Source organism: Drosophila elegans, unplaced genomic scaffold, assembly GCF_018152505.1.
Source record: "Drosophila elegans isolate 14027-0461.03 unplaced genomic scaffold, ASM1815250v1 contig_37, whole genome shotgun sequence".
Taxonomy (NCBI): Eukaryota; Metazoa; Arthropoda; class Insecta; order Diptera; family Drosophilidae; genus Drosophila; species Drosophila elegans.
The window spans coordinates 521867-543723 of record NW_024545752.1 but is presented as its reverse complement, the minus strand read 5'-3'; the positions used below and the strand labels follow the sequence as shown (position 1 = coordinate 543723).

The following is a 21857-nucleotide window of genomic DNA, read 5'->3' as shown; positions in this document are numbered from 1 at the left end:
CGATCAAAGAAGTCTATGAAAGATTAAGCCAACGAAAACACAACATGGTCTAGGTAACTATAATAGCTAAAGGTTTGGAATTTGAGATTCATTCTAGTAATTCTTACGCAGCGCAAGTTGTATTCTAAACGTGGCCACGCCCACTCTAACTCCCACAAATCGCGAAAGTCTTTAATGCCATTCTGAGACTTGTTAGAATATCACTATGGACGACAGTAGATGAGTTAAAAGATTGATTAGGATTTGGTTATAAAAAAATAAATCAATCTTCGCGTTATTAAGTTGGATTAACAACTAATTTACTTAAGTTAAGCAACTGTTGATTATAGCTACGCGTCGCTCCATCGCTGCCACAGTCTCTGCAGCTGTTGCTGTTTCTGTGGACGTTCTTTGATATTATTGGTCGCCGTCGCCGTTGGCCAAGCTGAATTGTAATTGGCCGGTGCATTTTAAATATTGTTTTTATTGTATGCACTTAGTTGAGTTCGATCAACTTTGGAAATTGGCTGTTCTGCATTCCCATGAACGCTGACCAATAGGTCCAAGCTCAGCGCACGTGGCTAAGTTCTTTTGAACTTTATTAGGGCATTGTGTTGTTGTCTGTAGTGCAATCAATGCTTACTCTATTCTTCTGTCTGGGAATTTGTATTATTTGGGGTGTAAACTCTTCCCTCCTTAAACGCGACTGTCCTCGGTCGCAACATAGTAGAGTACAGGTCCGGAATGCGTGGGATTTTCTTGCGTTTCTGGCACGGAAGCTGCTGTACTTTCCGTTGACCGTTTCGCGATTGATCCTATTATAAGTAGTAGTAGGATGATGGCGGATCCGCAGCTAACGAAGGATTCTATTGTTGCCTTGCTTTTTAATTCTTCCAGCGCTTTTGTGTTGTTAATATTGAGTTCCTTGACCATTTGTAGCTAGAGAACTTCCTCTAACTTCGACTTTTCTCCAAATCGATGAAATAATGGAGGTTCTGATTCGACCACATAGATTTCGCTTGACTTGAAAGAGCCTTGCAGTTGTAGAAGTTTTTCATATAGCGAGACTGGTCCATTGAAGTCGTTCAACAGAATGGTGCCTGGCAGTATTTCTTCGAAACCCGTAATGTGTTAATCATTTCACATTCTGGTTCTCAAAGGTTCAGTGTGTTAATGGTTGGGGGACTTATAATGTAAATAAGGTCGTTGCCATTTGTGGCTAATTAAACTCGAGCAAATAAGACTAATTCTTCAATGTTAAAAAAAAAAGATATTTTCATTTTTAAATATTTCTTCCACTGTTTTGGTTTCTGCGTTCGTAAAAGCAAATGAATTTTTTGTGTTAGATTTGGCCTAAGTAATTGCGTATATTATGTTGGTTAAATCTTTTTTTAATTATTGAATTTTATACTTTAAAATATTTGCTTTCTGAATTACGATTTCTTCTGAGCTCTGGGTAACTTTCAGTATTGCGTTAGTAGCTTTCATAAATTGGTTAATTTTTTGGTTAATTATCCTGTTAATTATTAATTGTTTCTTTTTATTTTTTAACTGTTAAAATATCGTATGTTCAAAGATCTGATAGTCGTGGCGATCTGATGATCCCGCCAGCCGTTTCCATGGTGGTCGTTTTTTTTTCCGCCACCTTCTCAACAGTGTATCTAGGTGTACGTTTTATTCCTAACCTTTTATCTATTCGTACGTGGACTGTTTCGCCTAGTTTAAAAAGTTTTGGTAGTATTTTTCCTTAATTGTGGTACTCGAGGTCGAGATTGTGCTTCTGAAAAATATGTCTATGGGGCTTTCTTTTGTTACAGAATGGATCGATTTACTATATCCCTGTACGGCTTTAAAGATTAAATCAAATGTCATGCTCCCGTTATCTTTTTTGAGACGCCGCATAATTTCGGACAGGGTTAAATGAAACCTTTCTATTTGTCCGTTTCTTGTCGATGCGTACGGAGCACTGATGTGTACTGATATTTTTAGTTCATCTTCTAACATGCACCGAAGAATTACGGTGGAGGAGCCACATAAAGGGAACGGCCCAGTGCCATGCAAAAACTGTCAGGAGTATGGACACACCAGGACATACTGCATACTCCGATCAGTCTGTGTAGTTTGTGGAGACTTTCACAATTCCACAAACTTCTCTGCCAACAAGGAAAACCCTTAAAATAAGAAATGTGGAAACTGCGAAGGAAATCATACGGTTTACTAAAGAGGCTGTGTGGTCTACAAGGAATTGAAAAACCGCAGGCAACGAGTGACAACCACCCGCCATCGAAATCCTCAAAACGTGCACACTTACTCAAAAACGGAAGTTTTTTTCGGCACGGCTGAAGGGCTTCTCATACGCCGATGCCCTTCGTTCAGGAACGGAAAACCCACTCCAGTGTAATCTAGTAAACCTTCAGCAGGTCCCAGGACAGTCACAAAGCACACTGGAATCAATAATGGTTACCATGCAACAAAGTATGATGGAATTTATGTCCTTCATGAAATCGATAATGCAAACACTGGTGCTAAACCAGAACATTGTGTTACAGTTGCTTGCATATAATTGATGGCAACTCTTCGAACAACCATGTGGAATGCTAATGGCGTTTCCCGGCACAAACTTTAAATAACACAGTTCCTAAATGTAAATCATATCGAAATTATTTTACTGGTAGGGACGCACCTCACAAGCAAATACAACTTCCAAATAAGAGGCTACACCTTCTACAGCATAAATCATCCAGATGGTATGGCCACGTCAATCATAGTGCAGCCAGGTAACGGAAACCTTTCTAAAGCCGCCGTATACCGCCCGCCTCGCTATACAATCTCTGTAGGACAATTCATCGATTTTTGCAACTTACTTAGAGATCGATTCATAGCTGGAGGAGACTATAATGCTAAAAATACGCACTGGTGACTCACAAAGGAAGAAAATTGTAAAGTGCAATCATATAACTGAGCAACAAACTGGACTATGTTTCCCCTGGTAGCCCCACATACTGGCCAGCAGACCCCAGAAAAATCCATGACTTAATATACTTTGCGGTGACAAAAAATATTCCACGTATCATAATAAGCGCCAGAGAGCTTTTAGACCTTTCATGTGACCATTCGCCAGTGCTTCTTTAAAGCCAAGAAACCACAGACCACCCCCACAGCTGACATCGCACAGAACCAACTGGCTAAAATATAAAAAGTATGCAAGTTCCCACATTGAACTGAGCCCGAAGCTCAACATCGAAGCGGACATCGCTGATCTACCGATGCTCTTGAAGTCATACTCGTGGCAGCAGCCACTATTTGAACACCAAAAAGGAAGGACGTGCAAACCAACCATTTTAAAACAAATCTACAAATTGAACAGCTTGTACTGGAAGAGAGGCGACTGCGCCGTGGTTGGCAAACCAACGGATCGCCATCTTCAAAACAAGGCTTAAGGAAGCCACACAATCACTGAACCAAGCCCTGAAGAAAGACTCTGAAAACGCACAACTACGGTGCTTCGAAAAACTTTCGCCAACCAATACAATATATCCTCTTGGAGGGCTCACACAAACCTGAGTTCTCCAATCGAAACAGTCACTCCGATACAATAATCATCCAGCCGAACTCAGCCAGTGGTCCATTTGTGTTACCACAAACCGAATGTGAAACTAATTCCATACCAATACTGAAGCCGAAAAAGCCCTTGTGCGAATACCTTATAACCCCAAAAATGATAATTGAACTTTCAAACACTGCTATCGAGGTTATTTGTAAACTATTCAATTGGATAATACTATCTACTACTATCCTAGAAAATGAAAAAAATCTACTATAATAATGATACCGAAACCCCGAAAAGAGTTTACAATTTCGTCGTCCTACAGACCAATTAGTTTATTATCGTGTCTGTCTAACCTGTTGGAAAAACGCCTTTAAACACGCATAATACCATATTTGGAAGCGCACAATGTCATCTCGGAACATCAATTTGACTTCCGTCAAAGCCATGGAAGAACCGAACAAGTAAACAGAATAAAATCAGAAATTCGCACAGACTTCGAGCTTCGGGAATACTGCAGCGCAATATTCCTTGATGTATCTCAAGCTTTCGATTGGGTCTGGCTCGATGGCCTCATGTATAAAACAAACTTGCCTACATACACTCATAAGCTACTTGACTCGTATCTGTAAAACAGTTTTCGCAGTATGGTATGGTATGCTGGGAATGGGATTTCGAAACTATAGGAATCTGTATCGGCAGTTAGAAATAATAATTGGTTTTTAAATTCTTTAATTGGAGGTTCTACCAAAAATATGAGGTTGTGTGACGAGCTTTAGTCGCTATGGACTGATGCTGACGAACTGATTGAATTAATTTCCGCGCGGGCCCGGGACAAAGCGCCCGCTACTACATTAGCCACTCCGGGCTTTTGCTTAATCTCGTGGTTGTATTCGCCAATGAGGTCTCTCCAGCGTTTAAGCTTAACGTATTCGTGTATATTACCACTTTTGAATACCCGAGCATAAAATGTCTTAAACTTTGGAGTGCCCAATCGATAGCGAGCATCACTCTTTCGTTAGTTGCGTGATAACTACGCAACAGTTTTGGACAGGGTGCGCGAAATGAACGTTATTGGCATATGATTTTGTTCCAATACTGCGTCTATTGCGTAACTTGAAGCGTCAGTAGTAAGCTGGAATTATTTTCTGAAATCTGAATAGGCAAGGGTTACTTCCCTGGAGACGAGAGTATTTTTAAGTTTCCCAAATGCTGTATATGTATTATATGGTGATTTTCAGTGTGTCTTTGCCCAAAATACCGTGGATAGTTTCGGTGTGTCTAGTAAAAAAATTTCAAGGGTGTATATGAAATATTAGCAAGCTTAAGTATTGTGTCTTGTGTTATATTAGTGTAACCTTCGACTGAACTAACTGAAAAAATGTTCTAATTTAGCTTTGGTACTAATTGGCTTTGAATATAATTGTGATTTGAGCCCGTGTCTATCAAGAATTTTAGAATTTTTCCGTTCCCCATGCTACTTTAAAGTAAGGTAGTGAAGAACGAGTTATTTTAAAAAAGTTCTGACATATCATGTATTCATGTTGTTCGGTATCGTTTTGACATACATATTCTTCCTGAAGTGCATTTACGTTATTTTCTTCTACCAACTGATAATACTCTTGCTCTGAAATTGATGTAACTTCCTCAATGTCCTTCTCGGTCATGATTCGCGGGTTTATTTGTGCGGTACTGGCTGATGAGGGTCCGGCAAAATTCACGACTCTGTCTGCCAAATCTGGTTCTGTCCTTTTGGGTTAGAATATATGAAAGTGAAAAGTTGTGTTTATTTTTAATTTTAATTACTCAGAATTCGGAAGTTTTTGCCTAAGGAATTAGAGTTTTAGTTTTTTTTTATTATGGGGTGGATTTTTGTAATTATTGTGTGGGGATTTTATTTTCTCTATATTTTGGGTCTTTTTAAATTACTAAAATGTGTCTTCTACACCTTATATTTGGGTAAACATTTTGTTGATCTTTGAATATTTTTCAATTTTAAATATGGTTTTGTTATTAATAGACTGCTTAAAACTATTCTTACTGTAGTAACATATATCGGCGTGCTCTCGTGATGACAGTTTCGGCGGATTCCGTTTTATCCCACGCTGCAAATATCTCCCCTGAGTGTAATTTAACTAAGGGGCCTTCTCTGTACCTTAATTCACGTTCCCTTCGAACGGATACTAAAGGGATCACGGCGATAAAATTTGGCCTGATTATTCCTCTGGGCACAAGTCTTTTTTTTCAAGAGTGACAATTTGAGACGTTTTTAAACGGCACTTTTGCAATTCCGGGTCTCGGTATTTTTGGTTTTTCACTTCTCACTGATGAGGTTCGAAATGAAACGTCAGATTATTTTACTTTCCGAACTTCGCGAGACGCGGAACTTGTTATCCTTTCGCGGTCTTAATCAGGTCCCTTTTCGGACGCCAGTTAAAAGATTGATTAGGATTTTTTTTATTGTTTTATTGAGTTGGATTAAGAACTAATTTACTTAAGTTAAACAAATATTGATAATAGCTACGCGTCGCTCGATCGCTGCCACCGTCTCTGCCCCTATTGCTGTTTCTGGTGAAGCTCTTTGATATAATTGGTTGCTGCTCTTGGTCACCGTCGCCGTTGGCCAAACATAACTGTAATTGGCCGGTGCATTTTAATTGGCTGTTCTGCATTCCCACGATCGCTGACCAAAAAGTGAAAGCTCAGCGCACGTGGCTAAATTTGTGAGAACTTTCTTGAGGGCATTGCATTGCTGTTTGTTGTGCAATCAATGATTACTTTCTTCTTCCGTCTGGGAATTTGTATTATTTTGGGTAATAACTTATGTTATACTATTGAATACATTATAAATAAATAAATATACCATAAATATTTTCACTTGAAGAAATCTAATCTTTTGTTAAAAATACAAATAATTAATTATTGGAAAACTTTTTTGTACGCGTTAAGTATAAAACTAATAAAATACACACTTTTTCATGTTTTGTACGCGTAAAGTATAAAAAACTCATAAAATACATACATACTAATGCATATACATAAAACACATACATAATAATGAACTACATAGAAACATATGTATTTATCCTTGAATTGAAAAAATAGGCAAATATATTTTTTTGAAAAGGGTTCTTTGACAGTTTCTGTTCTGGCGATTGGCCAGGGTGCGACAAGTCCTAAACAGACAAAACTTTCTGCAAGCTTCCGTCAATTCACTCCATTGGTTTTGGCAGGCAGCCGAGATGTACCATTTTTTTAGTTTTTATTTTATTTTCATAATAAAAGTTCAAAGGACTTCACTACGGCGATAAGAATTTTTGTTTTCTGAGGCATGAAGAAGAATGTAACTGCGAACTAAACATTTTCAAGCACCGTCTTCACGCTGGTATTCAGTGTTTGATCAGAAATATTTCTCAGTATTTTTTGGCGGTGTGGCATTAGTTCCACCGGTGGCAACGGTCGCAAGCTGTCGCAAGTTGCAGGCAGTTAATTCAATGGGTTCTCTTTTTGCACAATCGAATCGTTGCCTTTCAAAAGCTACGAACGAAGCGCATTTCGAAATTTTATGTTCAGCTAAGTTGAAAAACAAACATTCTTTAATGGCAGCGACAAATATAAAACTCTTGTATCCATTCGTTTACTACCTGCATCGGCCTTACTCATTACTTTATGTTTTTGAATGGTAATCGTAATGCGTTTATCATCCCCAATAGACAGAATGGAGTTATCAAAGGCTGTGAATGTGTCGATAAGGTTATAACTGATGGGTGGGGCATTCTTAGCAAATTAAAAAGCAGCGAATATATAAGTCTGACGCTGAAAGGCAAATGGATGAGAAGCGCGAAAAAATTATGAAAAGCGCAGGAAATTGTTGTCCAAATTAAGCAAATGAAGAGATTTAAATTTTTCAAAGCGATTAACTTTTAAAATAAAATATATTTATGTAAACAACAGAAGTATAATCTAATCTTCATGGAATTTTTATTTCTTGGTAAGAATGCTTACTATCAAACGAATATTAACAAGCGTACAAAAAGAAAAATGGTCCACACAATTAACGAAATACCATAGAATAACTTAAATTTTAAGCACCTGGTTGGCGGATCCTGTATGAACTTCCCTAAGCGCCTTCATGGACTTTCCGTTCCTTCAGCGGTTCAGAGGTTCCAGCCGCAGCTAAGAAGAGTGCCGGTAAAAATTCCAGCGCTGAAATTCATAATTGCAAATTTGTTCGTTGTTCTTCTTCGTTTGCCGAACCGACGCTAAAAATGGTGCGGATGTGTTTGGTAAAATATATTAAATTAGTTTTTCACCAAAAAAACTACGAAAAATCTCACGAGCTCTTCTAAGAATCACGTTGAGGCCACCATGAGAAGAATTTATATTTTGTATTAATTATAAATTTATTATGCAGTTGCTTTTTTAAGCGAAAAATAATACCGAAAAATAATACCGAATGCAGGGAAGTTCGTTGGATCGCTAAACGAGAGCACTCGGAGGCCTACTGGCCCGGTCTAACTGCTTGCTGAGAAGTGAGCCAGATTTAAGAGACAGACCCCTGATACACAGCCCAAGTCATCGATGGAGTAAGCTCCGAGAAAATGGAGTCTGTTCCTTTGAAGTGCCGGGCATGTGCACAGGAGGTGCTCCACGGTTTCTGGTTTCTCCTCATCTCCGCAGCTTCTGCAGAAGGAGTGGTATGGGACTTTGTACCTAGCGGCCATTCAGCTTATGCCACAGTGCCCAGTTACTACTCCTATTAAGGTCCGAGTCCTTTTCTTGTTAAAGTGTAGGAGTTCGATGTTCCTTTTTTAACTGAGATCCGGCCAGATAGCCTTGGAGATGTTGCAGTCGGAGGGGTGACTCCAGTGACCTTATGGTAGGTATCTCCCTCACCTTGCTCTCTACTGCAGCGAGTGAGTCCTGTAGTGGTTTTGAGTTGTCTCTGACAGACGGTGATCGCGGTGAGGCTGATCCTTGTCTGGCCCACTCATCTGCTCGTTCGTTGTCCGTTATGACGCAATGGCCATGCACCCATTTGAGCATTAGTTGGGTGTGCTGAAGGCGTTCCAACTCTATGAGTAGTATGCGCTTGTAAAGCATTGATTGCCGCCTGGTTGTCTACGAAGATGACCACTACACTGGGAGGGAGCTCCCAGCTCGCGATCAGCTTGGCAGCTTGCCAGATCGCATAAATCTCTGCTTGGAAAACGCTGCACCAATCCAGTAACCCGAAGGAGAGTTAGGTGTTTCTTTTGGACTATGAAGACTCTGGGCCCTGTCCCTTCCTCTGTTTACGATCCGTCCGTTAAAATTTCGACCGTATTCTGTGTACATAAAACGTTGCGGTTCCAATCCTTCCTAGAGGGAATCGATGTCCTGTATTTTCTATTCCAGCTAGCTTCCGGAGGGCGATAGTGACATTCTCCTGGCACGGCTTCTCACCCCATAGCTTGGAGTATTGATCCGTGACCAGTAGTCCTTGGCTTTAAAATTTGCAAGTGCGTTTAGTCGCAACGCGTTCCTTGCTTCGGTTTGCTTAAGGAATGTATCAACCGGTATCAAATTCAGTAGGGCGAGGAGTGGATCTTAGTGATCCGGTAATTCCCAGTCAGGCTGAGATTTGCCAGATGGGTTTTGCTGATGGCCGCATCCCACCATACAAGCGATCCATAGGTAAGAATGGGACTGACGACTGGTAAATGATGTACGGTTGCAGTCCCCATCTCCGCCCGAACGTTCTTTTGCAAATGTAAAGGGCCCCAAGTGCCTTTTTAATCCTTTCCTCAGTTTTCATTTTCCAGGAGAGTTTTGCGTCTAGAACAACCCCTATATACTTTGCTTCCTTGGAAAGCTTGAGCTTTATACCCCCTGGCTTGAAGGATTGAACTTATGTATCTTGTACTTCCCTGTGAACAGCACGAGTTTGGTCTTAAGCGGGGTGACCCCCAGACCGTGTGCGTCCGTCCAGTTGAGTGTAAAAGAAGTAAGTCGTCTGCATAGGCCGGGACTTTGCATGCCGTGTGTCGAAGCTTAATCAGGAAGTCGTGCAAGGCAAGGTTCCACAAGAGTAGGGAGATGACACCGCCTTGAGGTGTGCCCCGTGTGACCCTTTTCCTGACTCTGGATGTTTCGAGAGTTGAATTAATCAGACGGCGTCTGAGTAAGGAGCCCAGCCACCTGGTGATCATCAGAGGTGAGTCGATTATGGATAGGGAGTCCGTTACCGATTCGATTCGATTCGAACATTGTTAAAGCCTGCCTCGTCGTCGAGGAATGCTATCATCGCAAGCTTTTTGGTTTCGTGCTGTGTCAACACTGACCTACCCTTGATGTAGGCGTACTGTGCGCTGTTTAAGTTGTGAGGGTTGGTGCTGGTCCTTTGGTTCTAAGGTTTTCAGTGAAAAGGATGATCGACTTATTGGCTTATAGTTGTTTGGTGAACAGTGGTCTATCTTACCAGATTTGGGGATGAAGACCAGCATCACCACCGTTTGGGAATGTATCCCAGGAGAAGTCACCACTTGAAAATCATGGACAGCCAGGGAACGAGTTCTTTGGTAGCCCCTTGGAGCATTCCAGGAATGATGCCGCCCGGTCCCGCTAATTTGAAGGGCTTGAACGACTTTATTGCCACATAATATTTTCCTTTTTGATGATGTCGTCTAGTAGCTCTACACCTCTCGAGTGCATGTGGCCTGTGATCTCAACGGGCGAGCCGCTTTGATTTTCGTCCACATCTGTTCATCCGGGAAAGTGAGGTCAGATTTTCCTGACTGAACTCTGTGTAATTGCCGTCCAGGTTGCGAAGGAGGCCCAGTGTGACTGGATCCTTGGACAGAACCCGACGAAGTCTTGCGACTTCTGTGGTGCTTGCCAGATCCTCACAGAATGTATGCCAGAGTTCTCGTTTTGCTTTCCTGCAGGTGCTCTATAAAGCATTAAAACTGCGACTGTATTCATCCCAGTCCTCAAGCAGATTAGTCGTATTAGCCTTGTGGAAGAGCCTTCTTGTATCCGTCCTACACTGTCTTAGAGCCGGTGTCCACCACGCATTAGGGCTGGTTTTTGGCATTCTGCAGAGACCGGTTGACTAGGCTTACAGATTTTTCGAGTGTGTCTACGTTGGGGGTGGCTTCCTCAGGGACAGCGGGATGTGCTTTACAAACTTTCTCTGAGAATTTGGACCAGTTCGTTTTTTTGGGGTTCCTGTATGGTTTTGCTCTAGTGCTTGCCAGACGATGTTGAGAAGAATCCTGTAGTGATCCGAGAGGTTATATCAATAACCTCTTCAAGGTTTCTATTGCGGAAAGTTGGATGGTTTCCCCTAGTCATGACCAGTGAGCTAAAAGGAGGAGATAAAACAACATTTAGACCTTGGCTTACCTGCCATTCTGGGGACGAATGGAAGGTAGCTACGATCACGCAGACCGGAAATCTGTACCACCCTTCGGCTGTTCGACGGGCCTGTCATGGTTCGGAATTCGATCCCAAAGGCTGTCCATCTAAAACCGCAGGGAGCATTGCTTACTTAAAAGCGTTTGCAAGGAGTCTGAACCGATGCTGATCTAGATATCCTTGCCATTGCCTTTGTCAGGCGCAAGTCTTTGTTCTGTAGTTTGATCAGGTCCTGTATTTTGAAATCCTCCATTGTTGAAGGGGGTAATCATACTTTAATGATCGGCCTCTCAGGAATCTGGTCCAGCGGTACAACTTGGATCCTCGACCCTGCCCAAAGTTCGCCGGCTCCGCTGATTAAGCCTTTAAGAAAACTGAGGGTTTCCCCGTTGGCACACGCAACGGCTTTGGCTCTTTTGTACCACTTTAAGGCCTCAAAGATTGGGCCAAACGGGCTGTCCAGGTCAGTGATGGCGGCGTGGATGGCATTTAAAATGAAGGCCTCCAGAATGAGCCTGTGCTCGTCCGTGAGTTTTCCCTCAGGGTTGCTCAGGTCGACAATGGCCACCTCATTGGGACCCAAGCATGCTTAAATTTCTTCAAGCCTGCTCTTTTTGGTGGTGAACAACTTTGTTGAGTCATCCTAGCAAAGCCTTTTAGCCCTTCCGGCCTTTTTATGGCTTCCAGTTCCCAATGGGGTGGAAGATATCTTCTTTTCCGTGGGCTCCTTAACCAAGGCCATGTTGGAGATTTTCGGTTTCCTCGTTTGTTTTGTTGCCTAGGTTGAAGGGGGCCCCATTTTCCATTTAACTTCAGTGGCTTGTGGCCTTGGGCTGCCCTTGGAAGCCTGAGGCTGTGGTCCTACGAGTGTCATAGTTAACTCCCCCGATGCCGTCTGGCCAGGAAGGAAGTTCCTTCTTTCCCTTGAAGACATTTGGCGTTGGGCTTACCTGCTTGACATTCGGTTTGTCGATGGACTTGGCCGGCTAAGGGGGGCTCCCTCTTCCCCAAAGCCGCGTTGGCTATCGGCTGCTGCTCGTCCTGTTTCGTACTGTTCGTATCCGTTCCTTTTTGTGGCCGACCAAAAACTTACGCTGGGAGCGCTGAGAGGGCGATCCACCTCGGATTTTCACCGTACTTCCTCTCATGCTTCTTCTTCTTCAGCCTCCGTCCTTCATGGCCAACTTCTTAGGGAACTTGACCGATGAACGGTATACAGTGCGCTGTTTACTAGAGAGCTCATCGACTGAGGAATCCATGTCGGTATTGTTCTGTGGTTGTGGTATTGTGCCCAGAAAGGGTCCTGTCCTGTCCTCCTTGCCAGTGTCCCTGGAGTCCCTCCCCTAGGCATTGAGGCAACGGCCTGGGCCAGTTTCTCGTCTCTTGTAGCGAGACCGACGTCCTACCGACTCCTAGTTTCAGATTCCAGTTGTGGAACCCGGTTCTGTCTCCGAACCGCGGGGTGAGCCGTCTTTATAGGCTCCGTAGCCTTGCGTCCGTCCTGGGTTAACCTAGCCAGTACAGAGGTGTGACCGCTGGCGACACGCAGAGAGGATTGCTCCTCCCCGTGCCTGCCGGTGGTGGCAGCAACTCCTCCCACCGACGATCGGGCTGACATCCCAGCTCGTGTTTGATCTTTAGGGACCTCCGTCATGATCTTTTTTATTTTATTTGGGTACCCAGAGCATTTAATGCTTAGCTGCCAAGCACCTAAAACCTAAAACCAACGCCGCCATCTTTGTGTGAGTATATGCGTTTGAAAGATACATTATTCACCGATTTTCCCTCCAAATTTCAAGACATTTGGAGCAGTGGAATTGGAATCATTGCGTTTTAAGTGACAGTACCTTGTGTTAGTTGGTCGACGAAAAATCATGGAGCAAAGAGCGGTTATTAAGTTTTGTATTAAACTCGGTAAAACTCTCACCGACACTCATAAATTGATGAAACAAGTTTATGGTGATGATTGTCTATTCCGTACCTCAACTTACGAGTGGCTTAATCGTTTTAAAAATGGTCGTGAAAGCCTGGAAGACGACGAACGTTCGGGCCGTCCGAATAGTGCTGTTATTGATGAAAACATTCAAATTGTTCGTGATTTTGTCAAAAAAGAACCAAAATCTTCGTTGAGATACATGGAAATGGAGTTGGAGATATCCTATAAGTCTATTCATCGCATTTTGATTGAGCATTTGGGTATGCGGAAGGTTTGTGCACGGTTTGTTCCACACACACTCAAAGAGCACGAAAAGGCGCTTCGCATTCAGCATTCGAAAGACGTCGTTATTGAAGCACGAAAAGATCCTAATTTTCTTTTCAATATCGTGACTGGTGACGAGACGTGGAAAATTCGGAAAATTAAAATTGGCAATGAAAGGAAGATATTTTGATGACATAAAGTCCATGGAAAAGGCGACGACCGACATACTCAAGGCCATCCCGGTTGACGAGCTAAAACACTCATTCGAATCACTTTTAAATCGTGCAAATCGTTGTATTGAGTCGGAGGGAGACTATTTTGAATAAATGCAAAGTTTCATTCCAAACTATTTTGTAGTTTTTTTTCTTTTTGAAAAGTACGGAAACTTTTGACACACACCTTGTAGGTCTTTGTGACAAAACAAGACTTTTGTGTTTTTCCTAGCTGCGGAAACATAGTTATAATAAATTTTTCCCATTTCTGTGGAAAGTGACTCAACTTCGTTATGGTATTCAAATGATTTCTGTTGCGCAAGATAGGAGCTGTGCTATAATTTCGTGTGCGATCCTGTCAAGCCCAGGATATTTATTTAAATTAAGATGTTTTTTGATGACCTTGGAGATTTTCGAATTGAAGAATGAGACATCTGTGGTGTGCTCGCCTCGGTTTAGTGCAGGTAACGTAAACGTGCCTTCAGGTGCATTTGGTTTGAAAACGTTGTGAAGGTGTTTTGCAAAAACGTTGGTTTTTTCTGCATCGTTGTTAGCTTAAGAGCCATCTTGATCTTGCAACGGTGTTTCAGCTGAAATCGTTTTGTAGGTAATAATTTTTGAACATAATTTTCTTGAGCCCGCAGTTCTTTTAGCCTAAATTATCTAGAAAACTTGGTTACCTTCTGGCTCGCCAGTCTCTACAGAGATGTTTATAAATGCATCGATTGTATGTATGGTCAGGCCTTGGGAATATGCTGACAGTTGCACATATGTCGTCCGAGGCATACTTGATTGCTCGTATTTCGACTACTTGAGTTATGCATGACTTTGTGCTTATGTTTATACACCAAAGTACTACTGGATACTACAGTACATTTTGGTGTAGCCAGATTTTGAAAAGTGGTCTAATTGGATTTGGTTGATGGGTCTTATATCCTTTTTGTATTGTAATGAATTCGTTCTTTCTTTTTTAAATTAAAAACTCTGGGTTTTTAGATAGATTCAAATTAAAGGCTCAAATTGCGCAAACAAAAAATTATTTTAACATAGCCGCTGATTACTGCCCATCGTGCTTTTCCATGTTCGAAGCCAAATTTAGAACATTCTTTGGCCTATTAGGTGACTGCTTTATAATAGCTGGTGACTTTAATGCAGAGCACACCAACTAAGGATCTAGACGCACCATCCCAAAAGGAAGACAGCTATACAACTCTACAATAGCACAACGAAACAAGCTTTACATTATTTCTCCTTCTGCCCCAGAGGTGCTAAGAAGTAGCTTGACTCATTTTCGCATGGAACACTTAACAGATATTTAATAGGATCATTGGTCAATCTTACATCACCTCTTTAATCATCCAACTTCCGACATCTGTCATGCTTTTAGGCATATTGAGGATCTGATACAAAACAAGAAATGGGCTCGAAAAATGTGGGAAGCCTACACATCACCTGCCTCAAAAGAGCGGTTAACAATACCCAACTACCTGCTACTTAAAGTACTAGAATATGAGAGCAATCAAGGTCAAATATCCAAGAAACGATATCCACTGTGGAAATCCACAAATACCTTAGATTTGTCCAGCAATTGAGAGTGAACGACTTTTATATACACACACAGGAGAGAGTGGACGTGCAGCAACGAAAATAGGGCAAATACATTTACTGTATATTTGGAAATCGTCTTCCAACCATTTACTCTAAAAAAGAGCTTTGCGCTTTCAATAATCAACAATTCTTAAAACTCAAGAGATCCTCTTATCACACTAAAAATTTCTCGGACATAAGATGGCCTGCTAAGATTTTTTAGATGTCTCGAGCCATTTAGTAAGAGCTTGATACCATGACAGCTAATTTCAGAAGTCAGATCAAGTCAGATCAAGTCTGTGGAAAGTGACTCAACTTCGTTATGGTATTCAAATGATTTCTGTTGCGCAAGATAGGAGCTGTGCTATAATTTCGTGTGCGATCCTGTCAAGCCCAGGATATTTATTTAAATTAAGATGTTTTTTGATGACCTTGGAGATTTTCGAATTGAAGAATGAGACATCTGTGGTGTGCTCGCCTCGGTTTAGTGCAGGTAACGTAAACGTGCCTTCAGGTGCATTTGGTTTGAAAACGTTGTGAAGGTGTTTTGCAAAAACGTTGGTTTTTTCTGCATCGTTGTTAGCTTAAGAGCCATCTTGATCTTGCAACGGTGTTTCAGCTGAAATCGTTTTGTAGGTAATAATTTTTGAACATAATTTTCTTGAGCCCGCAGTTCTTTTTGCCTAAATTATCTAGAAAACTTGGTTACCTTCTGGCTCGCCAGTCTCTACAGAGATGTTTATAAATGCATCGATTGTATGTATGGTCAGGCCTTGGGAATATGCTGACAGTTGCACATATGTCGTCCGAGGCATACTTGATTGCTCGTATTTCGACTACTTGAGTTATGCATGACTTTGTGCTTATGTTTATACACCAAAGTACTACTGGATACTACAGTACATTTTGGTGTAGCCAGATTTTGAAAAGTGGTCTAATTGGATTTGGTTGATGGGTCTTATATCCTTTTTGTATTGTAATGAATTCGTTCTTTCTTTTTTAAATTAAAAACTCTGGGTTTTTAGATAGATTCAAATTAAAGGCTCAAATTGCGCAAACAAAAAATTATTTTAACATAGCCGCTGATTACTGCCCATCGTGCTTTTCCATGTTCGAAGCCAAATTTAGAACATTCTTTGGCATATTAGGTGACTGCTTTATAATAGCTGGTGACTTTAATGCAGAGCACACCAACTAAGGATCTAGACGCACCATCCCAAAAGGAAGACAGCTATACAACTCTACAATAGCACAACGAAACAAGCTTTACATTATTTCTCCTACTGCCCCAGAGGTGCTAAGAAGTAGCTTGACTCATTTTCGCATGGAACACTTAACAGATATTTAATAGGATCATTGGTCAATCTTACATCACCTCTTTAATCATCCAACTTCCGACATCTGTCATGCTTTTAGGCATATTGAGGATCTGATACAAAACAAGAAATGGGCTCGAAAAATGTGGGAAGCCTACACATCACCTTACTTAAAGTACTAGAATATGAGAGCAATCAAGGTCAAATATCCAAGAAACGATATCCACTGTGGAAATCCACAAATACCTTAGATTTGTCCAGCAATTGAGAGTGAACGACTTTTATATACACACACAGGAGAGAGTGGACATGCAGCAACGAAAATAGGGCAAATACATTTACTGTATATTTGGAAATCGTCTTCCAACCATTTACTCTAAAAAAGAGCTTTGCGCTTTCAATAATCAACAATTCTTAAAACTCAAGAGATCCTCTTATCACACTAAAAATTTCTCGGACATAAGATGGCCTGCTAAGATTTTTTAGTTGTCTCGAGCCATTTAGTAAGAGCTTGATACCATGACAGCTAATTTCAGAAGTCAGATCAAGAAGAATAGAAGGCATTTTACAGCTCAGTTGGCACTTACAGTTCATAAATTACAAACGGCGACAAAATTGTTTTGCTTTTACTAACTTGTTATATGGTCTTTAACTTTTTTACACAGATTGCTGGCTAGTGCTTTGACAGTGGTACAAAAAAGTGGCCCAGAACATTTTTTAAAGCTATACGAACTGTACACAATTAAAATTGTATGTACTTACTAGCAAGCCTGGCGAACTTCGTTTCGCCACCAGATGGCTTAGTTTTATGTAAAATTTCGATTGGTGATTAAAAGATGCAGAAAAATTTTTGTTTTGTTTTATATTTGAAAAAGGAAAATTTTATTTCATTTCACAACAGTAATGAATTTATTTCGATTACAAAAATGAAATGTTATTTAATTGAGCTTCTGTAGGTGAATCCAAAGTAAATACTGTCCGCCAATTATCCGTTTCATTGTAGTGCTTTTTGGTAAACCACATTTTTGGTTTTTTGGTCTGGCGTTAACAAAAAAAAAAAAAGCTAATGGTTTCCCAACTCGTGAAAAGGCAACATATAACTGCCCATGTGAAAAACAATGATTTTCTAAGTTTATCCCGCAAACACTAAGAGATTTGCCTTGCGACTTGGTAATTGTCATTGTGAACGCAAGTCGAAATGGAAATTGCAATCATTTGAAGTCAAACGGAAGATCAGTCGGAATCATTGGTATTTGAGTAACACATAATTTTTCACCTGCGTACTTTTCCTTAATAGTGGTTGCGACAATCAAATTCGACATGTCTTTTTACTGAAAGTCGAGTATCATTGCAAATTAGCGGTGGATTCAAATAACGCAATATCATAATAACTGTACATACTTTGAGTTGCAAGTTATGTGGTGAAAATCCTGGTAATTCCAGAGAGTTCAAAGACTCCGTTGGATAATTTACTAAATCATCCGAATTTGCTTTAGAATCAACGGATTTGTATGTCACCAAATCGCCAGCAATTTGTGATTGAATGGTGAAATTCGTATGTGTACATCAATAATCTTTGCGGGAAGAATTGCTCGTTGGCTTAACCAAGCATAATTCTGATAATTCTCACAAATGTTTGGGAATACATTTTCAACAAGAGCTAATTGAGAGTATACAAATCCGAAAAAGTCGTTGGTAAGAGTAATTAATCCAGATCTCGCATAACCTGGAACTTTTCTATTTCTAACAGCTAACAATTGTTTCGAACATTGTGCAGCACTTTGATCATTTTGCAGTTGAACTCTCATATAAGTGGTAAGCAGTTATGTTTTACGTTATTCCGTAAAGGTGATGCCTTCTGGCAAGCATTCAATTCATCTGCAGGCGTTCCACGGGGAATTGCTGGAAACGTCTGCCTGAAATCGCCTACCAATAATATCGTCAAGCCGCCAAAGATGTTGTTATTTCGCCGAAGATCCATTAGTGTGAAGTTAAGCGCTTCAAGTGATTTCCTATGTGCCATTGTTCACTCAATGCATTTTGGACTATGGACAGAGTGGTGAATTTAACCTGAAATGCACGATCCACAAAATTAACACAGTTCAACTGGCCATCTTAAAGACAAATGCCTGCTGTTGAAACTGAATAAAAATTTGGACATGCACGTGATTGATTTGATGGTTTCATCAAACTGAACTGTTAGGAAACGAATAAGTTATTTAAAAACATTTTTTTTTTTACAATTTAAGAGTGAACACAATACCTTGTCACATGAAATTAACTGAACAGAGAACAATGAGTTGCTGTCCCACAATGTATTACTCACCGGCGTCATCTAATTAAAATATTAGTTTATAGTAAATGCTGTGTATTAGAGATGGCGCTGTATAAAAAAAAATATTTACTCGCTTTTCTGTTGAAATTTTTCCTGAATTGTTTTTTTTTTTCGCTATAAACCTCACGGGCCCGAGCCCTTTCCAACGAATGCAAAACCGTGGAAATCGGTTCGTGTGCTCTGGAGTTATAGCGTTAGAAAGGTAGCCCCGTTTTATTTTTATACAATATATTAAACGTGTTCATAATATTTGTAATACCTTTTGGAAACAAATGTGAGCTCTATTTACTTTATCTTCAATCAATTTTTTCGTTAATTTTTTTTTAGGATGCCATCGGACCCCTCAGAAGAAATGACCGCTCCTCAGGTCCCTAAAACCGAGCTGGAGGAGCTACAAATAAATGCGCAAGGAGTAGCTGATGAGGTTAGTTCCAATATATACCAAAACAGACTTAAAAAGCAATTTTTGCATTTGCGCACTCAGCGCTTGTATTTAAATCACTAGTTGTAGGGCGAGAGCGGGGCCAATAAAGCTTTCGTCTGTTCGCTCTTGCGAATTCGCCCCGTCTCTCGCCACCGTAGCATAAGTTAGGTTCTAAGAGAAATTATTGAAATATAATTGTTAGTGATCCATCGAACGTCATCGTAGCCACTCCTTTTCGTCGCGCTTTCGACATAGTTTTCACAAGTTTCGCAATTAAAATCGTCTCGAACTACTGCATTCACAAGTTTTCGCGTTGTTAATACAAAATAGTATTAAAATTTCATGGTGAACCCGACGTGATCAGCATTAGAGTTCCCGAGTTTTAATTTTTTTTTCGGTGAAAAACTATAAACAATACCAACAACAACCAATTTATTCGTGTCGGTTCGGCCAATAAATTAAATTCAATAATTTCGTCGCTGGAAATTTTCTGCCGTTCTTGAAGTTGCGCCTGACGTTTCGGCAAATTTAATTGCTCTATTTGCTGTTGCCGCCAAATGGAAGTCAAAAAGGAAGTTGCAATTATCAAGTCGGCCATCCAGGTATAGAGTGGCGTTTTGTCAATTGTGTTTCGGCCCATCTTTCAACTTTTTGATTCGTGTAAAAATCGGTGAGTGAGCATTTTAACCAAGAAATAAAAATTTGCATGTACTAACAACCAAGATTCTACAATAAACATAATATATTTCGAATTATATGTGAATCGCTTTGGCCAAAAAACAAGCAAATAAAATACTCGTCGTCGACCCAATTAGTGCGAACTTAATTCCCCCAACTTTCGTCGTAGTGAGCACCAATTTAGGGTATAAATACAAATAGCTGGAAAAAAGTGCAAATTGTGAAAAGTGTAGCTCTCAGAAAATTAGCGGCAATAACTTTCGGCGCAGTTTGTCCGAACATTTCCCGCGCTTTTCAAAATTTTCCCGCGCTTTTCCAATCATTCCGCGCTTTTCATAATTTTGCGCGCATTTTTGGCGTCAGGCTTATATATTCGTTGCCCTTAATTATCGGTCAGTGTATCATTCTCCGTTAGCATTTGCATAGGAAGAGCCGCTAGCCGCGTACACATACACACGCACACCGACACCGCTGCCGCAATTTCGAGTTATCTTTTGTCGTTTTCGTTCTCGATCGCTGCAGCAGTGCAATTTTCGGTCTGCCTAAACGTTTGTTCGTTTTTTCGGTACGCTTGAGCTTGAGCGGTAGCTCCCCTACAGTGCGTGCGTGCGGCATATACTGTCGCAGGGTTTAAATATAAAAATATAAAAACCCTATTTAGATTTTTCGCTGTAATTCTCTCGGCACTTAGCTCCCTTACACCGTGTGCGATCAGTATATTACTCGTTGATTTTTTATTATATTATTTAACAAATAAATAATTTAATAAAAATAAATATTTAACACCTCTTCGATACCAACCAAATAAATACAAATAAACGCAATGGCAACTAAGGATATCGAAGAGCTTAAACACCAACGAGATGTTTGCATGAAAAGTATTAACCGAACTTATCGCCACTTAAAGGAAGCTAAATTATCTATAAATCCGGTCGAACTTGAGTGTCGATTAGAGATTCTAAATACGCACATTGAAAATGCTTCACTTTTGCAAAACCAAATAGAAGTGAATGATACAAAAGATGTATACCGCGAAGAGTTGGAAGAGAGGGCCGTAATGACAAAGTCATTGCTGATTTCAATTTTAAATAAGTCCAAACAAAATAATATCGAGAAATCCGCTCCGCCAGCAAATCGCCCGCCTCAATGCCGTCTGCCGAGCGTTGCTCTCCCAACTTTTAGCGGAAAACACTCCGAATTTAAAAATTTTATAAGCCTTTTTGTAACTTTCGTTGACAAAGATGACACTTTACACGATATTAAAAAATTCTATCATTTAATTTCGTGTTTAGCTGGAGACGCTTTAGGAACAGTTAGGGCCTTCCAAGTCAGAAAATTATCCCAAAGCCCTTGCTAGCCTGAAGCGGGTGTACGATAATGATTGTCTTATTTTTTTTGACATCATATCGACACTTTTTAATTTGCAAAAAATTTCCCAGCCTTCAGCTACAGCCTTGAGAACCCTCATCGACACGGTCACAGCCTTGTATGACTCCTTGCTGTCTATTGGGGATGACAGACGCATTACTAATGCCATTTTAATACATCTGGTAATGAGCAATGAGCAACTAAAAGAAAATGGGAAGAACAGTTAGATTATATTTCGCTTCCACTTTGGAGCAAATGTGAGGCGGCCCTCAACAGGCGATACCAACACATGGTAGCAGAAGAGGCTTCCAAGCCCAAAACTGTTCAGCAGACCCAATCTAACCGTAAGAAGAATGGAAATAGGAGTTTTTCGTTTGTCGCTGCCAGGAACGACTCTGTTCAATGCATGTATTGCAACTCAGCTGAACATCAGATTGGAAACTGCGCTTCCTTCGCAGCCCTGACAGTTCAGCAAAGATTCGATTTCGCTAAAAGAGCACCCTTATGCATTAACTGTTTAAGAAAGGGTCACACTGTCAAAAAATGCAAATCGAACAGATGTAGAGTGTGCAATTCCTCACATCACACTTTGCTACATATGTATGCCCCAAACACAAATCTCGCGTTGCCACCTCCTTCTCAGCCCACGCTCATGCAGGAGTCTTTATCCACTTCGCATGTTTTGCATGCGAATGCATCGGATCGAGTCATTCTTGCAACTGCTGTTGTGAGCGTCCAAACAAAAAGTGTCGAGTTTGTATTAGCTCGAGCGTTGCTCGACTCTGGTTCACAAATAAACTTTGTAACCGACGA

At 40.7% G+C, this 21857-nt stretch overlaps 1 protein-coding gene across 2 annotated transcripts in view; it reads left to right on the top strand.

Moving 5' to 3' along the window:
* The window catches only part of LOC121467315 (synaptosomal-associated protein 25), a 461557-nt gene that overhangs the window by 41180 nt on the left and 398520 nt on the right, over positions 1 to 21857 (top strand). For both annotated transcript variants that reach the window (XM_041708700.1, XM_041708699.1), the window contains exon 2: positions 18902 to 18998. In XM_041708700.1, coding sequence (XP_041564634.1) covers positions 18903 to 18998 — 96 coding nt within the window. In that variant the 5' untranslated portion in view covers position 18902. The remainder of the gene's footprint in view (positions 1 to 18901; positions 18999 to 21857) is intronic.